At 32.1% G+C, this 16,787-nt stretch overlaps 1 protein-coding gene across 1 annotated transcript; it reads right to left on the minus strand.

Moving 5' to 3' along the window:
• Positions 1–115: 115 nt before the first annotated feature.
• Positions 116–13,447, minus strand: LOC137642215 (trypsin 3A1-like). Its single transcript, XM_068374749.1, has 9 exons — positions 13,087–13,447; positions 9,700–9,739; positions 4,977–5,183; positions 4,506–4,609; positions 3,856–3,953; positions 3,490–3,649; positions 3,060–3,168; positions 1,209–1,372; positions 116–502 (listed from the first exon to the last, which is right to left on the minus strand). Exons 2-9 carry the CDS (start codon positions 9,737–9,739, stop codon positions 323–325), a joined length of 1,062 nt encoding a protein of 353 aa, XP_068230850.1. The 5' UTR covers positions 13,087–13,447; the 3' UTR covers positions 116–322.
• Between the last annotated feature and the right edge of the window lie 3,340 nt (positions 13,448–16,787).

The raw sequence follows: 16,787 nt of genomic DNA on the forward strand, positions 1-16,787 counted from the left end.
ACCTTTAAACTCTTTTCTTTTTATTACACCCCCTCAATATCAAGATTAAGAAATTCAGTTGAAGTACAAATAAGCTTTTGCAAAGATGTGAAGTGAAAGCATAAACGAACTAACAATTTATTTAAATGTTTATTGTCTACAGTCTCCGATTGGCATACGAGAAGAAAAGTGACCAAACCTAATGAAATTAACAAAGATCCCTTTTCTTAAATTTGTCTTTAGTGAATTTAATCAAGTTTAACATAGGTAGATTTAACCAAAATTTGTTCTAGTAGTATTTTATAATGTTACTTTAAAGAAGTCAATGGAAAAGTAGACCAGCCTAAATTTCATCAGCCCACACAATTTTGACGATCCAGTCTAGGTAATACTCGATGCGGGTGTAAGTGCCAGGAACATCTGTTCCCCTACACCCTTCAACTCCTCGTGATACTAAACCAACGACCTCCTTCACTTCGCATGTTGACTGGGATGGGACCATTAAAGGTCCTCCACTATCACCCTGTGCAGAAATAAGATCAAGCTTTAGTGGAGAGGATGATCAGAGTATCTCAGATATTAATGAATGGATCATAGTAATTAAGTATGTGTATAGTAGACAGTGTGTTAGGATTCTAATGATTGATCAAGACTTGCAATTAATCTCTCAGGAAGGCTGGCGGAATTAAAAGGAGATATTGCTGTCAAAAAATGAATAAGAGACATTGAACGCCATGATGTTAGTGCATTATTCATCTTTTTATGAAAAGCTACGAAAAAAAGTAAATAAGAGAAGTCTGATGATGATTTCGAACAGGAAATATTGTCAAAAATATCGATAACAGTGAAAGAAAGATTTGGATTTGTGAATAAAGTGAAGAAAATAATGTTGAGTAGATATTATTCTTACAGTCTGTGGCTCTTATAATTCTAACTGTTCAATATTTTCACATTACCGTATGAGGAAAATATTACACGTTTGCTAACTTTTGAGACCAACCAATATTTGATGACATAAAATTGCAACAGTTTGCCTACAATTTGAGACTAAAGCTCACAATATAATTGTCGATTTTTAGTAAAAATCCCCCTTCATGATCTACGCCCTTCTTGGTCTTGGGTTTGCCTGTCATCGTTTAAGACTTTAGATAAGTTCTTTTCTACGTGAATACTAGTAGTTTAAACCATACGCTGCCCATAGGGAATAACAAGAGAAAATATTTACATACCTTACAAGCACCACTTTGTGACTCATCAGTGCAAATAATGCTGTCAGTTATTCCTGCAGGATATGTGAAGAATGAAGAAGCATCGATGATAGTTGGATTGCTGTCACATCTAAGTCTGCTGATAGCTCTTACCTCGCCCTTGCGTACTACCTGACTGATTGGTCCTGTTGTATGGTAAAACGAATTTACTTCACACACCGGAACACATGGAATCTTGGAAACTTGAAAACATTAGCAAGAAAGTTAGAAGAATGTTATGTTGCTGTCATGACTTGTTAAACAATGACCTTAAACCAAATCTTTATTAAGAGGCTTTCTGGTGATTCACATGCGGTATTACGATGGCCTGTTAATAGAAGAGAAATCTACAAGCATACGTAATCTATAGAATAAAAGCTCATACGAATATCGGAAACGAGAAAATCTTTTAGTTCCATTATGGTTATATGGCAACGAAGGAAGATTTCTATAAAGCAACAACTCTGACTAGAAGTTTTGGTTATGTGAAGTTTGTTATTAGTATTTACTACATGTTATCCTACTTTGGGCTCTAGAGATGAAATTGTTTAATAAAATCTATTCAGAGAAAAAAATAAAAATTATAATTGTGCAACCATTATATTGCACCAAGAAGGTTCATCTAGAATCCTTCAAGTAAAATGCAATATTGGAAAAAAAGGATAGCAGCGACCGCCACTCACTTTCTAAAATACTGACTAAAGGATAAACATTATTTTTCTAATATCTTTATAATTATCTGCAGGAAAAGTTTTTTAATCATTAGTAATATAGAGAGGACCACATCAGAAGCATCCAAGTATTAGTGCCTGTTACCCTAAACATTAGAAAAAAAAAAACTGCATTACAACAGTCTTAGATAATCAATTGATAATTGTTCTCTAGTCTTAGGTAGTGCCATAGCCTCTGTACCATGGTCTTCCACTGTCTTGGGTTAGAGTTCTCTTGCTTGAGGGTACACTCGGGCACACTATTCTATTCAATATCTCTTCCTCTTGTTTTGTTAAAATATTTATAGTTTATATAGGAAATATTTATTTTAATGTTGTTACTATTTTTGAAATATTTAATTTTTCCTTGTTTCCTTTCCTTACTGGTCTATTTTCCCTGTTGGGGCCCCTGGGCTTATAGCATCTTGCTTTTCCAACTAGGGTTGTAGCTTAGCAAATAATAATAATAATAATAATAATAATAATAATAATAATAATATGTGAAATAATGTGATTGCAGTCATATTTACTATACAAAAGCAAATTGACATGAGTTTATTTTTGTAGGTATCATGTCAGACTTTTCTAAAAATGGTGATTGAGACTAAAGGAAAGTGGTCGAAGATTTGCATGTGAATATGGTAATGCTAGAAATAAAAGATTGCATTAAGCATGCAAATGTTTCTTGATTTCATAACTTAGTTCACATTGAATATGTGTACAGGCGGAATCTCATATAATACTGATTATATAATAAAGTTCCCTCTCATAGTCTTAGGTGCAATGAGTGTGACTGTATTTTAACTATAAAACATATTTTTAGCGATTGTAAAGTTTTTAAAAGAGAGAGATATATGTTTAACTGACCTTTTAACAGACGCTGATAATTTCTGTTATTAGGATTTTATCTTTTTTTAAGAAACGGGTTTTATAGATTAGATTTACATTTTTGTTTGGACACAGATTTTTTTACCTTGAAGTTTGTTTATTGTTTATCCATTATATTCTATATATATTTTATTTTATTCATTTATTTAACATTAAGAGTCAAGCTTAACTCATTGAGCTGGGTAATCTCCTTTCAATAATATTAATCCCAATCATAGTTAGATATAATCCCTACCTCCATTTTTATATCTTCCCCATCCAGCAACTACTAACATCGTCCCAGGATTTATCCGAGAGCCCTGATAAGGCAAACATGCTGGTCGTACTCGCTTGCTAAAAGGTACCTGTAAAGTAAGAAAATTATTAATCCATGAAATTTTCCTAATTTAGAAAAAATCAATGATCCAAAGGTTTTTATTCCGAGTCACCCATCTAAAATAACAGACATCTCTGATGACCTTGACACAGCTAAGCTAATATGAAAAGAAATAGTAGTTTCCACTTCTATGTACTCATTCTTTCATCAGGTTTAGTTTATTTAACATTTCAAGCTACATGATGTGGAAAGACTCATAACAGATTTCTTTCACGTGCTTTGCTAGAAATGTTTCGTAATTATGACTTCAAATTTAACATCTAAGATACCTCCATCTGCCATGTCTTACCTCAAACCTTAGTTTCAGAAGAGCTATGTCATTATACCGCCTAGGTGGCTGATACTGGGGATGAGGAATCTGATCGATCACTTCTGCCTCTACGGTTACTCCTCCTTCAGAGAAAGTGAGGTCATGACCACCTATTCGCACAAAGAATTGGGTATCTACTCTGTTTTGATAGGAGAAAAATAGACGTTTTTGTTTTATTAGTTGTCGAGACAAAGCTATTTTTTTATTACCTATAGAAGAACAGAATAGATAATATTCTTTGCGAAGTAATAGGTTTCCTATCGTATGTAAAAGTATCAAGAGTAGAAATTATTTCTTATATGATTTTTTTTTTCTTTTTTTATAGAAATTTACTCAGCATCTTACAGACAGTGTGCTGCAGTGAGAACATATCTTGCAGAAATAAGAACACCTCCACAAAAGTGCGTTAAACGTCCGTTTGGCGAGGGTTCAAGCAGCGATACCTGTTATGAAAAAGAAGAAATTGCTCTCATCAATTAAATCCCTCCATATTCTGGTACGAACTAGTTTTCCTGTTAACTTTCTAAACTGTTGAAGGGATATTTATGAAAATTGTAACGAACTGTGATCCTTAGCACCTTTCACTATGGAAAATTTATATAAAGAAGAATAAAATCAGTTAATGAGCCTTTTAACTTACCCCATCTCCTGATTCCCACATCCCTTTAGCAAATAGGAAGTACATGTATGAAGACAAGTCTATTTAGGCAACTTTTAGATCACATTAGAAAATCAATTTACATCCAAAAAGACTGAAGTAGTTCATACAAGTTTTATATAACCTTTCTTTGGTCTTCGCAGTCTTCATCGTATATTGCAATTATTAAGAACTATGATAATTCTCGTCCTTCAACGAAACCTTTCTACACATTGTGTTGAGATCAATATAAAATTTCAAGATATGAGATTGAAAAAGATAACATGAAATATGAGAATAAAATCAGTAAGGCATGAACTGCACATAAACACCAGCAGAGTTAATGCAGCATTCTTACCAAATGGGGAAATTCTCCGACATCAGCCTCCGATCCCCCGTGGACTAGTGGGATGAAACAAGGTGATCCATCTGCGAAAGCCTGCCTTTTCCAGCCCTCGCACTCTATTTAAAGAAATAGAAATTAATGAAATAAGGTTTTTTACAGGACGGAAATTATTTTCATAAAAGAAAATATTGGGGAACAGGAGTGCTTTCGCATCTAATGTATTTCATAAATATATATTTTAACAATATTAGTTAGCTGCTGATCATAAGTAAGATCCAGTCAAAGTAAGAATATTGGTATTAATACAATGTCGGTGCTTCACTTTTAACTGAATGAAAGAATAGCTATCAGTGATTAAAATTATCGTGTAAAAGTGACACATGATATGTGTTCAGAATTAAATCTTTTCTCGATTACTTTTACTAAAAAATATTAGTATCAAATAATTGGTGTGCGTTTTACCAAAGATATACATTATCTTACTTTGCCTGGCTATAATTTCCGGTGTTCTTCTGCAACAGGCAATGATTCTGTTAAAGTCGGAATTGCTGCATAGCTCTAGCTTGGTGGCACTCTCAGCTTCGCCGTTCTGGCTCACGCATTCCCGAATGTCGCGGCAAATACCTCGAGTTCTGTCCTGGCGAAAGCATATCTCCCCGACATTCTGACTTCTTGCTAGGTCTGGTATCCCTTTTTTTGTGAATACAAAAAGAATATGAATGTTTATTAATAGCACAACATACAGTACTTATATGAAATTATTTTTTTGTGCCCATGAATGAATTCGGTGTGTTTGAAGTTGAAGCTATCCTCAAAACACTAAAGAGATGGAAAGCCCCTGGATACGATGGAATAACTGCCGAGATGATACTGGCCGAAAATGAAGTGACTCTCAGAGTACTTATAAGATTATTTTGTAGAATGTGGCATGAAGAGGCAAACCTGATGAATTTGAGTTAGGAGTGGTGGTTAAAATAGCAAAACAGCGAGACCTGGCTAATCGTAATAATCACAGAGGCATAACATTTACGTCAGTTGTTATGAAAATATATAGTATGCTTATTCTAAAGAAACTAGAGAGAAATATTAATGAAAAACTAAGAGATGAACAAGCAGGATTTAGACAAGGTAGAAGTTGCACTGAACAAATTTCCATTTTGAGACATGTTGTACAGCAATGTGTAGAATATAGAAATCCACTTTTGATGGCATTTGGGGACTATGAAAAAGCCTTTGATAGTGTACATTAGCCGATTTTATGGAGAGTCCTGCGTTATTATGGAATTCCTCTTAAATATGTAAATTTGATAAAGTCTGTTCATGAGCATAGTAAGTGCAAAGTTAATGTTAATGGAGTCTTATCAAATTAATTTCTAGTGAAAAGCAAAGTACTCCGAGGGAATGTGTTGTCACCTATGTTGTTTATCCTCCTCATGGATTTTATAATGTGTAGAATAGTCGGAGATGGTGGAGAAGGATTGGTGATAGGAATTTAGAAGACCTAGAGTATGCTGATGATGCTGTCCTTGTTAGCAGAACACCACAGGATTTCCAATGCTTGTTTATCAGAATGCATGAAATATCACACGAGGTTGGGCTCAAGGTAAATAGAAGAAAGACGGAGATGATGAGAATGGAGTATGCAATGAAAGATAAAATATCATTGGGAGGAGAAAGCATTAATGGGGTGGAATCATTTAAGTATTTGGAAACTATGATCTCCAATTAGGGGTCTTTAGAATTAGAGTTTAGCGAAAGATTGAAAAAAAGCAAGTCAAGTAATGGCTAGGTTAAGTAAAATTTGGAGATCAAATCGCCTGAAATTACGCATAAAAATCAGACTATATATGTTTATTGAGATCGGTGTTACTTTATGGACATGAGTCATGGTATGACAATGAAACAATCTTCAATAGCTTCAGTAGATTTGAGAACAAAGCCCTCAGAAAGATATTGGGAGTTAAATGGCAGGACATGATTAGAAATCAAACTATAAGAGAGATTACTCAGGTGCCATATGTGGATGAGATCATGATGAGGGGTAGATGGAAATGGTTTGGGTATGCTTTTCGCACTCTCCAACAGAGATGGATTCACCAAACGTTCAGCTGGGTTCCACAAGGCACTAGAAGAGTTGGAAGACCCAGGCCTCTGGCTGAGGACTATGAAGCGTGAAGTAGATGATGAATCGAAAAGTATTGAATTAAAAGCACAAGATAGAGACGACTGGCGAAATCTAACCGAGGCCCTTGACGTCAATAGGCGTAGGAGTAAATGATGATTTGAAAACATCCTGATCAAACATTTTGGAGTGGTAGGTGCTAGATCATACTGCAGTTGATTGCTTGCCAATTTCTATAACACCTATTTTTATCCAACCTTTAAATATCTTGGCAAAACGTCTGAATGCTTAAGCTGAAAACAGTCTCCTGTTTTTATTTATACGGCGTGACTTTCTGAATGACCTGGATTCATATTTTGCATTTTTATTTGCTACTATTGTACAGAAACCTCTAAAGTATGGGCAGGAAATTTATATTTAGTCTCGGCTTTAGTGCTGCATATGACCCTACTAATATAAAGTTTCTAGTTTTAAAAACCAGACAAATAGAAATTAAGGGACCGTTACGTACCATCATTGAATTTCTCAACTAATATATTTTATTTCAATTGTTCATTACTTCTCTTGTAGTTTATTTATTTCCTTATTTCCTTTTCTCATTGGGCTATTTTCCCCTGCTGAAGCCCTTGTGCTTTTATATGAGCATACTGCTTTTCCAACTAGGGTTGTAGCTCAGCTAATAGTAATAATAATCATAATAATAATAATAATAATAATAATAATAATAATGGTTGTTGATGGACCCAACATTGACCAAAAAAACGTTACCGCTTGTATTCCTACGGGAATGCTATTAGCCCCTTGAATTCTATATAATATACACACAATACGTGTTTCGGTTTTGTAGACAAGTGGACTACGCAGCTGATATTACTCTCTCTCTCTCTCTCTCTCTCTCTCTCTCTCTCTCTCTCTCTCTCTCTCTCTCTCTCTCTCTCTCTACATTGATCCCATCTTCTTAGCGTAGACTTGTGGTTGTCGAATCTCTTAACGGAGGTCTAGCTACTAATGCGTGTGCAAATGATCGGAGATATTATAGCCTGACAAAACTCAAATATGATTGTTGGTAGACCCAAATTAATGAACTGCCCCACCACCAACATAATAATAATTAATATTTTTTTATCCCAATTACTATTATTATTTCATAATAATGATAATGATAGTGAAAATAATGATAATGATAGGCAACCTAGGATCTTCCAAGACTACATCGTCCATAACGTAACAATAGATATTCATTTAGTTATAGTAGTTCTTTCGATGTTTACAGCACAGATTTCTCTAAGTATTGCTTCAATTTTGACCAAATTACGTAATGATCTTCGATATCATGTAGTTGGATCTTTAGAACTTCAGATTTTCAGTACAGACCGTTTTCTAAAAGCTTGACTTCTGCTGTGACTAAATTATGGAATAATCTTCCTAATCGTGTAAGCTGAATTGTTGGTACTCAAGAAATTTAAAGTGGGTGCAAATATCCGCATGAATCTCATTTCATAACACAATGGTTATGTTTTGATTGATTTGCCTTTATATGATTTATTCTAATTCTCAACCCTTTTCTTCTAGTTTAAAGTCATAATAATGCAAGTAGTGGACCAAATGTATTTTAGTTGGTAGTCAAAAGATTTATATGGAAGCATCACTCATGTAAATGTTAAATTTTAATGTAATCACTATACTGTATGTTGCTTTATATATAATGTATAATACCCAATGTATATATTTGGAAATAAAGTATTATTATCATTATATTATTATTATTATTATGATTATTATTATTTTATTATTATTATTATTATTATTATTATTATTATTATTATTATTATTATTTTCCATACTGGGTTAGTCTCCCTACTGGAGCACTAACGTTTGCCAACAACCTGATTATCCTCGTTTAGTTTCACTAGTGTTTGTAGCATTCTGATTATTAACCCAGGTTTAAGATGATGATGATAATTAAAATAACGATAATGATTGTATTAGCAGTTTAAATGGCCATTCTAGGCATCGATTTGACTGTCACTATTCACCTCGGCTTTATGCAATGATGTTGCGCTGAATTTTTCAGTTTCATTAATTTATCATTATATTGGGAACACTGGGGATGGATAAGTATATAAGATATATGTTGATGTGATAAATCTTCCAAATCAAATCCTTGAATATTTACGATTTTCTTTGTTAGTGTAAAGGGCATCTGTTAAAAACTTATTAAAACTATAGTTTGCTTTAAATATATTTTCCTTTTTGGCATGTTTCGATATAGTTTTCATTAGAATGATACCTACGTTGTCAGTTCACAATCGTTAAGGAAAAGATACCAGATATTTGGATATTAAGATAACAAAATATAAATGATAGTTATATAAAAGTAGACACAATTAGTAGATGATTGAAGTGCAATCTTGTGGGATAAGAAAAGAGGTCAGGAATGGAATGTGGAGTGACTGATGTTCATAGTTGATGAAGCGTTGGTTTGAGATAGCGAAAAGAAATTCCACAGATTAGTGAAAAAGTCTGAGATTGTTTCCAGAGAAGTTGTTTAAAAATTAGTTGGAGCGTGAATAAAGTTTCTGATGGTAAATGGAAACCAGTAAGATAGAACAATGTATCTTGATGTATATGGAAGAAAACTAGAAGTGGCTAATCTATATTGATATATTGTAGTTAATATAATGGACGATGGTATGTTTAAGGAAGAGGCGAGTAACACAGGAAATTTAGCAAGAAGTTTTATATGAAAGATACGGAAGAGGAGAATGGGGTCGATTGAAGTCAAAGCAGAAATATGTGAAAGATTTGTTGAGCCACCTCTTCTTTATAGCAGTAAAGTATGGATATCGAAGGACAATACATGTATATATATATATATATGTGTGTGTGTGTGTGTATATATATGTATATATACATATATATAAATATATACATATATATATATTTGTATATATATATATATTTATTTATTTATTTATATGTGTGTATGTATGTATGTATATATGCGTGTGTGTATGTTTGAACAAATATTTGCTGACTTAGTGTAGGAGTGTGAAATTATTTAGAAAATAAGGTTATACTTACATAACACCAACATCAAAACTGCGCAGACACTTAACTCCATCTGCAGTGAAGAAAAACGGATATTTTCAAGCAATTTCACAATCTAATATTTTCCAGTGTTGTAAAATCACACAAACCATTATTACTTTCCTGACCTAGCAGTTCTGGGCTACAATACATTTCATGGTGTATGAATATGGTAAGAAGCTTTTACATTGAAGCAATGTATAAATCCATTAAACATTAATTTTACCATTAAAATTCTATCAAAAATTCATAAATCTAGTTTTGGGATCTCAAATGAAGGATCAGTTGGTGTGACTTAGTTCAGTTATTTGTAAGCTCTCCGTATTATTAAATCTTTTGACTTTTTTGTATAACTGTAACCACCTCGAGTCTAAACATTATTCCTCGTAAGACTATTAGAGTGATAGACCTAAAAGAACTCTAAGTTAGAGCATTCTAGATAAATGAATATTCCAATTGGTTTTCTGAACTTTTAAAACAACAAACTATAGCGATTAAAAAAAGAAACCTGAATTAGCAAGGTACCTGTAATAAATTCACATGTATGGGTCCTAGCCAGTTACTTGTGCAGTCAACGGAAGTGAAACATCTAACTTTAGTATTTTTACGATTTCATGAAAGGACGTATCCTATCTACCTCTGATTCTATGTCTCTTAAAAGATTACAAACCTATGATATGAAGAAAAAAAGATGCGAATATATACTAAGAGTTTCAAACGTTTGCGTCAGACGAAGTCATTGTTAATCCTTTTCCGTCGGATGATACCAGGTCTGCTTCAGAAATAGACAAGTCTACGTCATTGCACAAATGATTCAATGAAGGAGTATTTAGCCCCAAAAAACTTGATAGGAATACTAAGGAATACTGAGGAACAGGTAAATAGCAGTTTATTTTCTTAAAGAAGTTATACAATGGTAAACGCTAACAATACATACATACATACATACATACATATATATATATATATATATATATATATATATATATATATATATATATATATATATATATATATATATATATATTCAGATAAGCCATATATTTTAATACCTTAATGTCTGGATTCTCTTACCGACCTCACGATCAGAGTCCCAGGGCGAAACCACTCAAAGACAATAGCTTCTGGCCAGCCAGGGAATCGAACCCTGGTCCACTAAGCTGGCATGACATTGACGGTACCATTTAGCCACGAAGAAATTAATCATATATATATATATATATATATATATATATATATATATATATATATATATATATATATATTTATTTATACGTATATGCTATATATATATATATATATATATATATATATATATATATATACGTAAATGCTAAGTATATATATATATATATATATATATATATATATATATATATATATATATTTATACGTATAGACTGAATATTATATATAGCCTATATGTGATTATATCTACATTACAGTGATACATACTGTACATACGAACAATCATAAACACATGTTTATATATATATATATATATATATATATATATATATATATATATATATATATATATATACATACACACATTATGCTTAAAACATATCCACGACTGCGAAAGCAATTGAACTAGACGTGAAAGTAAACGAATATTATAATAAAATTATTACCGTAATATGATAAGCATATACTTTTAAATTAAATCAATATCGAAAACTTTATACGGCGACTATAACCCTTATCAAGAACCTCGATTTTTGTGTATAAGAGATAGACTCAGCTAGACCGCCAGCAGTTGAAACGGAAGTTGTTTGTTCAGGTAACCATGAATTATGATTAAGGTCCCCTACCGATTGTTTCCTCTTACCTCCATGCTTGACGAAACTTGCGAGGCATGGTTCAGTAAATTAAACGCTCAGGTGTAAAATGTACTCAACACACGTTTATATATATATATATATATATATATATATATATATATATATATATATATATATATATATATATATATATATATATATGTACGTACTGTATATATATTTCACACCATAAACTCACGCACACACACACATATATATATGTATATATATATATATATATATTTTTATATATATACATATATATATATATATATGTATATATGCACATATATATATATATATATATATATATATATATATATATATATATATATATATATATATGCGTGTGTGTATACATGCTTAGATACATACACACATATATATGTACAAATATTTATATATATATATATATATATATATATATATTTATATATATATATATATATATATATATATATATAATTTATATGTAATTAATACAATATATATGTGACTGAGTGAAGCAATATTGAAAACAGTGTTTTTAAATTTATTCATATATATATATATATATATATATATATATATATATATATATATATAAATATACATATATATATATATATATATATATATATATATATAAATATATATATACATATATATATATATATACATATATATATATATATATATATATATATATATATATATATATATATATATATATGAATAATTCTAAAAACAATTTTCAATGTTGCTATGTTATTTTTTTTAATTCACGTCAACAGATTTGCACAATAACTCAATAACTCATGTAGTAGTTAAATTTACGTAGATCTTAACCTTGTTAATGAGTGGTTAATAATTATATCGCATTGGTTAAGTTTCCATGAGACATATAGACGGAAGAGATTATTAGTTTACTTTTAAACTGCGGTTCGTGATAGACTCATTATACTATTAAACCCCATCCTTGGCTTAAAGTAAAACTTTCTCTCTCTCTCTCTCTCTCTCTCTCTCTCTCTCTCTCTCTCTCTCTCTCTCTCTCTCTCTCTCTCTGTAATATATTTATATATATGGATATATATATATATATATATATATATATATATGTAGAGAGAGAGAGACTCACATTTGCATGTTATTTCTTATAATTTTCCTATATATTTACATCTAGTTAAAGAAAGGGTTGTCATATTATCTATGGAGGCCGAGTTAGAAGAGGAGAGATGAAGAGAGGATATATTAGATATTCATATATAGCACTTGACGTGAATTTCAAAACGATCTTGGGAAGTATATGTCATTATCGATGACTGTCATAGATGAGTCGCTTATTAACAATTCGTGTTGCAAGTACGCAATGGAATAGTAAGCTAAAGATTAAGTAATCTAAATGAAATCAAAGTTTTCTTATTTTGCTCGTACTTCTTAGACGTAAATTAGAAATAATCAGTCTTCTCTCATTTTTCTTTGAGCTCTATCGATGCAGTGAAATTTGCTAGACACATTAAAGACTTCTTTTATTTTGTTCACTTTAAACTAAAGATACGAAAATCCTAAACCATCTTACCTTTCGATCCTTACAGTTACTTCGGGTTATTTGATGTCAAATAATTTACTTGATGTTCTTTCTTCAAGTTACCTTAATTTTCTAAGCAATTCATAACACGTCCAACCCAATAACACTGTTTCATCACTGAGAATAAGAGAAGCTCATTTTACGCTTAAAACAACGCAGTTCACAGAGGTTCTTTTCTGAAACCCAGAATAAAGACTAATGCTTGAGCAACACTGCCTCGGACGGTATGTTGTTATGCAGACTGGTCTCCAACGGCATAATGACAACATACAATATCCCCGAGACTCAAAGGGTTCGCGGGAATCCCCATTAACGCAACTTCTTCAACCGAGTGACTGCAAACACCTGAGATGGAAGCATGCACATCCTGGTACTGTATCAACATCCGGTGCTTTAGTATGTTATAACGCATGCTATTTGTATGAGCTATTCGTCCATCTGTCAATGCACATTCATTTTCCTACTATATACAATGATATGTGGTTTGGTCTAGAAAATAAGCTCGTTGCATATGCAGATGATGCGACCCTCTTTGTCGCAATTCCATCGACTGAATGTAAATCTGGGGTTGCTGAATCCCTTAGTAGAATCTAGCTGCAACCAGTGCATGATGCAAATTATGGGGCATGAGGCTGAACCCTAACGAAGTTCAAAGTATGATTTTAAATAGGTAGAGGACAGTGCTTCCTCAAGATCTCTGCATTGATAATGTTTCTTTAACTCTCTGCGACTCCTTTAAAATGTTAGGTTTGATTCTTGCTTGCAAATTTACTTTTCAGAAACACATTAAATCTTTATACTTCAATTGCACAAAAATAGGCTTATTAAGAAAGTCTTTTAAGAATTTCGGTGATCAAATTATTCTGCCTTGTTTCGAGTATTGCTCTCCTGTCTGGTCTTCAGCTGCTGACTCTCATCTTGATTTGTTGGACAAGAACTTGCTGTATATTAAATTGCTAATTCTTGATCTAGATATTAATCTCTGTCACCGTCGTTCAGTTAGTTTTTATGCATGTTGCAAATTTTTGTTTCATATTTCTGACCTTCCTTTGCATTCAGATTTACCCATCTTATACGTAGTACTAGGCTTGCAGTTAATCCCGAGTCATGCCTTCTTCATCATTTGGCTCAATATTACACAATATACTAGAAGTTTTATTCCACCTGTGACCAGATTGTAGAATGGTCTCCCTAATCAGGCAGTTGAATCGGTGGAATTTCATAAGTTCAAACTTGCAATGAATGTTTCCATGTTGAACAGGCTTACAGAAGTCTCTTCTCATAGTTTATATATGGAAGATAAATTTCAACGTTTTTACTGATCTTAAGGTATTTTATAATAACTATTTATCATTTCTTATGTAGTTTATTCATTTCCTTTCTTCAATGAGCTATTTTCCTTGTTGGAGCCCTTGAGCTTATAGCATCCAGCTTTTCCAACTAGGGTTGTAGCTTAGCAAGTAATATATATATATATATATATATATATATATATATATATATATATATATATGAAAATCAAACTTAATATCAGTTAAGTGAGATCGGTGTTACTATATGGACATGAGTCATGATATGACAATGAAACAATCTCCAATAGATTTAGTAGATTTGAGAATAAAGCCCTCAGAAGGATATTGGGAGTTAAATGGCAGGACAGGATTAGAAATGAAACTATAAGAGAGATTACTCGATTACCATATGTGGATAAGATCATGATGAAGGGTAGATGGAGATGGTTTGGGCATGATCTTCGTACTCCGAAAGAGAGATTAGTTCACCAAACGTTCAGCTAGGCTCCACACCTCACTAGAAGAGTTGGAAGACTCGGCCTACATGGCTGAGGACTATGGAGCGTGAAGTAGGAGATGGCGAATGGAGAAGTACTGAATTAAAAGCTCAAGATAGAGACGACTGGCAAAATCTAACCGAAGCCCTTTACGTCAATAGGCGTAGGAGGAGATGATGGTGATAAATGAAAAACTTCCTGTAATCGGCAAGTCAAGAGTTCGGAAATCGAGTATGATTGATTACCTAGTTGCATTCATGAGCCGTCGTGCATAGGATATCTGCCATGGTAACACTGTTGTAATTATAATCTCTGATGTAGTCTGACAACGACCATGGTCTTCCACTGTTTTGGGATAGAGATCTCTTGCTTGAGGGTAAACTCGGGCACACTATTCTATCTTGTTTCTCTTCCTCTTGTTATTTTAGAAATTTTGTATTTTATATATGAAAGATTTATTTTAATGTTATTGTTCGTAAACCTTTTTTGTAGTTTATTTCCTTATTTCGTTTCCTCACTGGGCTATTTTCCCTGTGGGAGCCCCTGGACTTATAGCATCCTGCTTTTCCAGCCAGGGTTGTAGCTGAGCAAGTAATAATAATAATAATAGTAATAATAATAATAATAATAATAATAATAAGGGGTAAGGCCGCCCATGTTGATTCCTTCTTTATACTGTTTCAGGATTTTACTAATTCACTGTTAAGATAACGAATATTATAGCAATATTGCGTTCTGCCAGGCGAATGTCTCTTCCATCATTTGAAGTACATTCTTTTATTGTGAGTCGACCGCAACGTTTTCGTTCTTTTTACCACATTAACCGTATTTATCATGTCTCAGTTTCGTACCCGAACTACTAAAGTAGTTTATTTTTACGAGGTCTCATAACTTCGTTGGGAATATCGTAGAATATCAATGCACTCGTTAGTCCTGTGCCAACAGAATGCGGTGTAAACCACCCAAGCAGTTATTATGCCAGTTTATTTATTTTATTGTTTCCTTTCCTCACAGAGCTATTTTTCCCTGTTGGAGCCCTTGGGCATATAGCATCCTGCTTTTCCAACTAGGGTTGTAGCTTAGCTAATAATGATAATTATAATAGTAATGATAATAATAATAATAATAATAATAATAATTGTTATTATTATTATTATTATTATTATTATTATTATTATTATTATTATTATTATTATTATTATTATTATTATTGTTCAAAATTAATGTATCTAATGCAGAAAGGGATGCTTTAGATGTTGTAAAGTTAGATAATTAATGCTTTGATTCATGAAGAACATTTTAAAAGCAATGCGTTCCCTTCTACCATGTAAAGTTATGTAGAGCAGATCAACCGGCTGACGTTAATTCTGTCAAATATTGTTATAGTTACTGAAAGAAACATGAAACATTATCTTACCCCAACTCGCTTTCATACGTATAAGTCAATTTTCTTTTTTTACGTTTCAGAAAAAAAAGAAATAATGATCCCACTTGCAGACACATTACTACAACTTTGCAAGAAATTTTAAATTTATTGTGTTGTGGTGAGTGCTGGTTTTGTGTAAATTTCTGTAGCTGACAATAAAAGGTTTGTGTGAAAATATGAGGTATATTTGTATCGCTATCTGGTTAACTTCGTGTGAGCTAAACTCGTAAGTTTATCAGCTACTTTATGTAATTTCTTTAAGTCTAATCCTTTGAGTGTTAAAGGCTATATATTTTCATCAAGTATCAAGATTAAATGTGGGTGTAAGATTTAATTTCCAGTGAAACAAGTGATTGTATAATTTTCATAATTATTAATTTCTTTTGTTTTAGTCTAAAAATTCTGTTCAGACTTAATATTATGAGTGATTTTGTTTTTTATGTAAATTCTTTCAAAGTGTTGTAGTTTTTATAGAAT

This window comes from Palaemon carinicauda, chromosome 6, assembly GCF_036898095.1.
Source record: "Palaemon carinicauda isolate YSFRI2023 chromosome 6, ASM3689809v2, whole genome shotgun sequence".
Lineage (NCBI taxonomy): Eukaryota > Metazoa > Arthropoda > Malacostraca > Decapoda > Palaemonidae > Palaemon > Palaemon carinicauda.

Bases quoted from the DNA above. Each gene is read 5' to 3' on its own strand.
- LOC137642215 (XM_068374749.1), bottom strand. From the start codon at position 9,739: ATGGAGTTAAGTGTCTGCGCAGTTTTGATGTTGGTGTTAT. The intron at 5,184-9,699 runs GTAAGTATAACC...TCACAAAAAAAG, and splicing joins AGTTTTGATGTTGGTGTTAT to GGATACCAGACCTAGCAAGA. The intron at 1,373-3,059 runs GTAGGGATTATA...ACCATACAACAG, and splicing joins GGGAAGATATAAAAATGGAG to GACCAATCAGTCAGGTAGTA.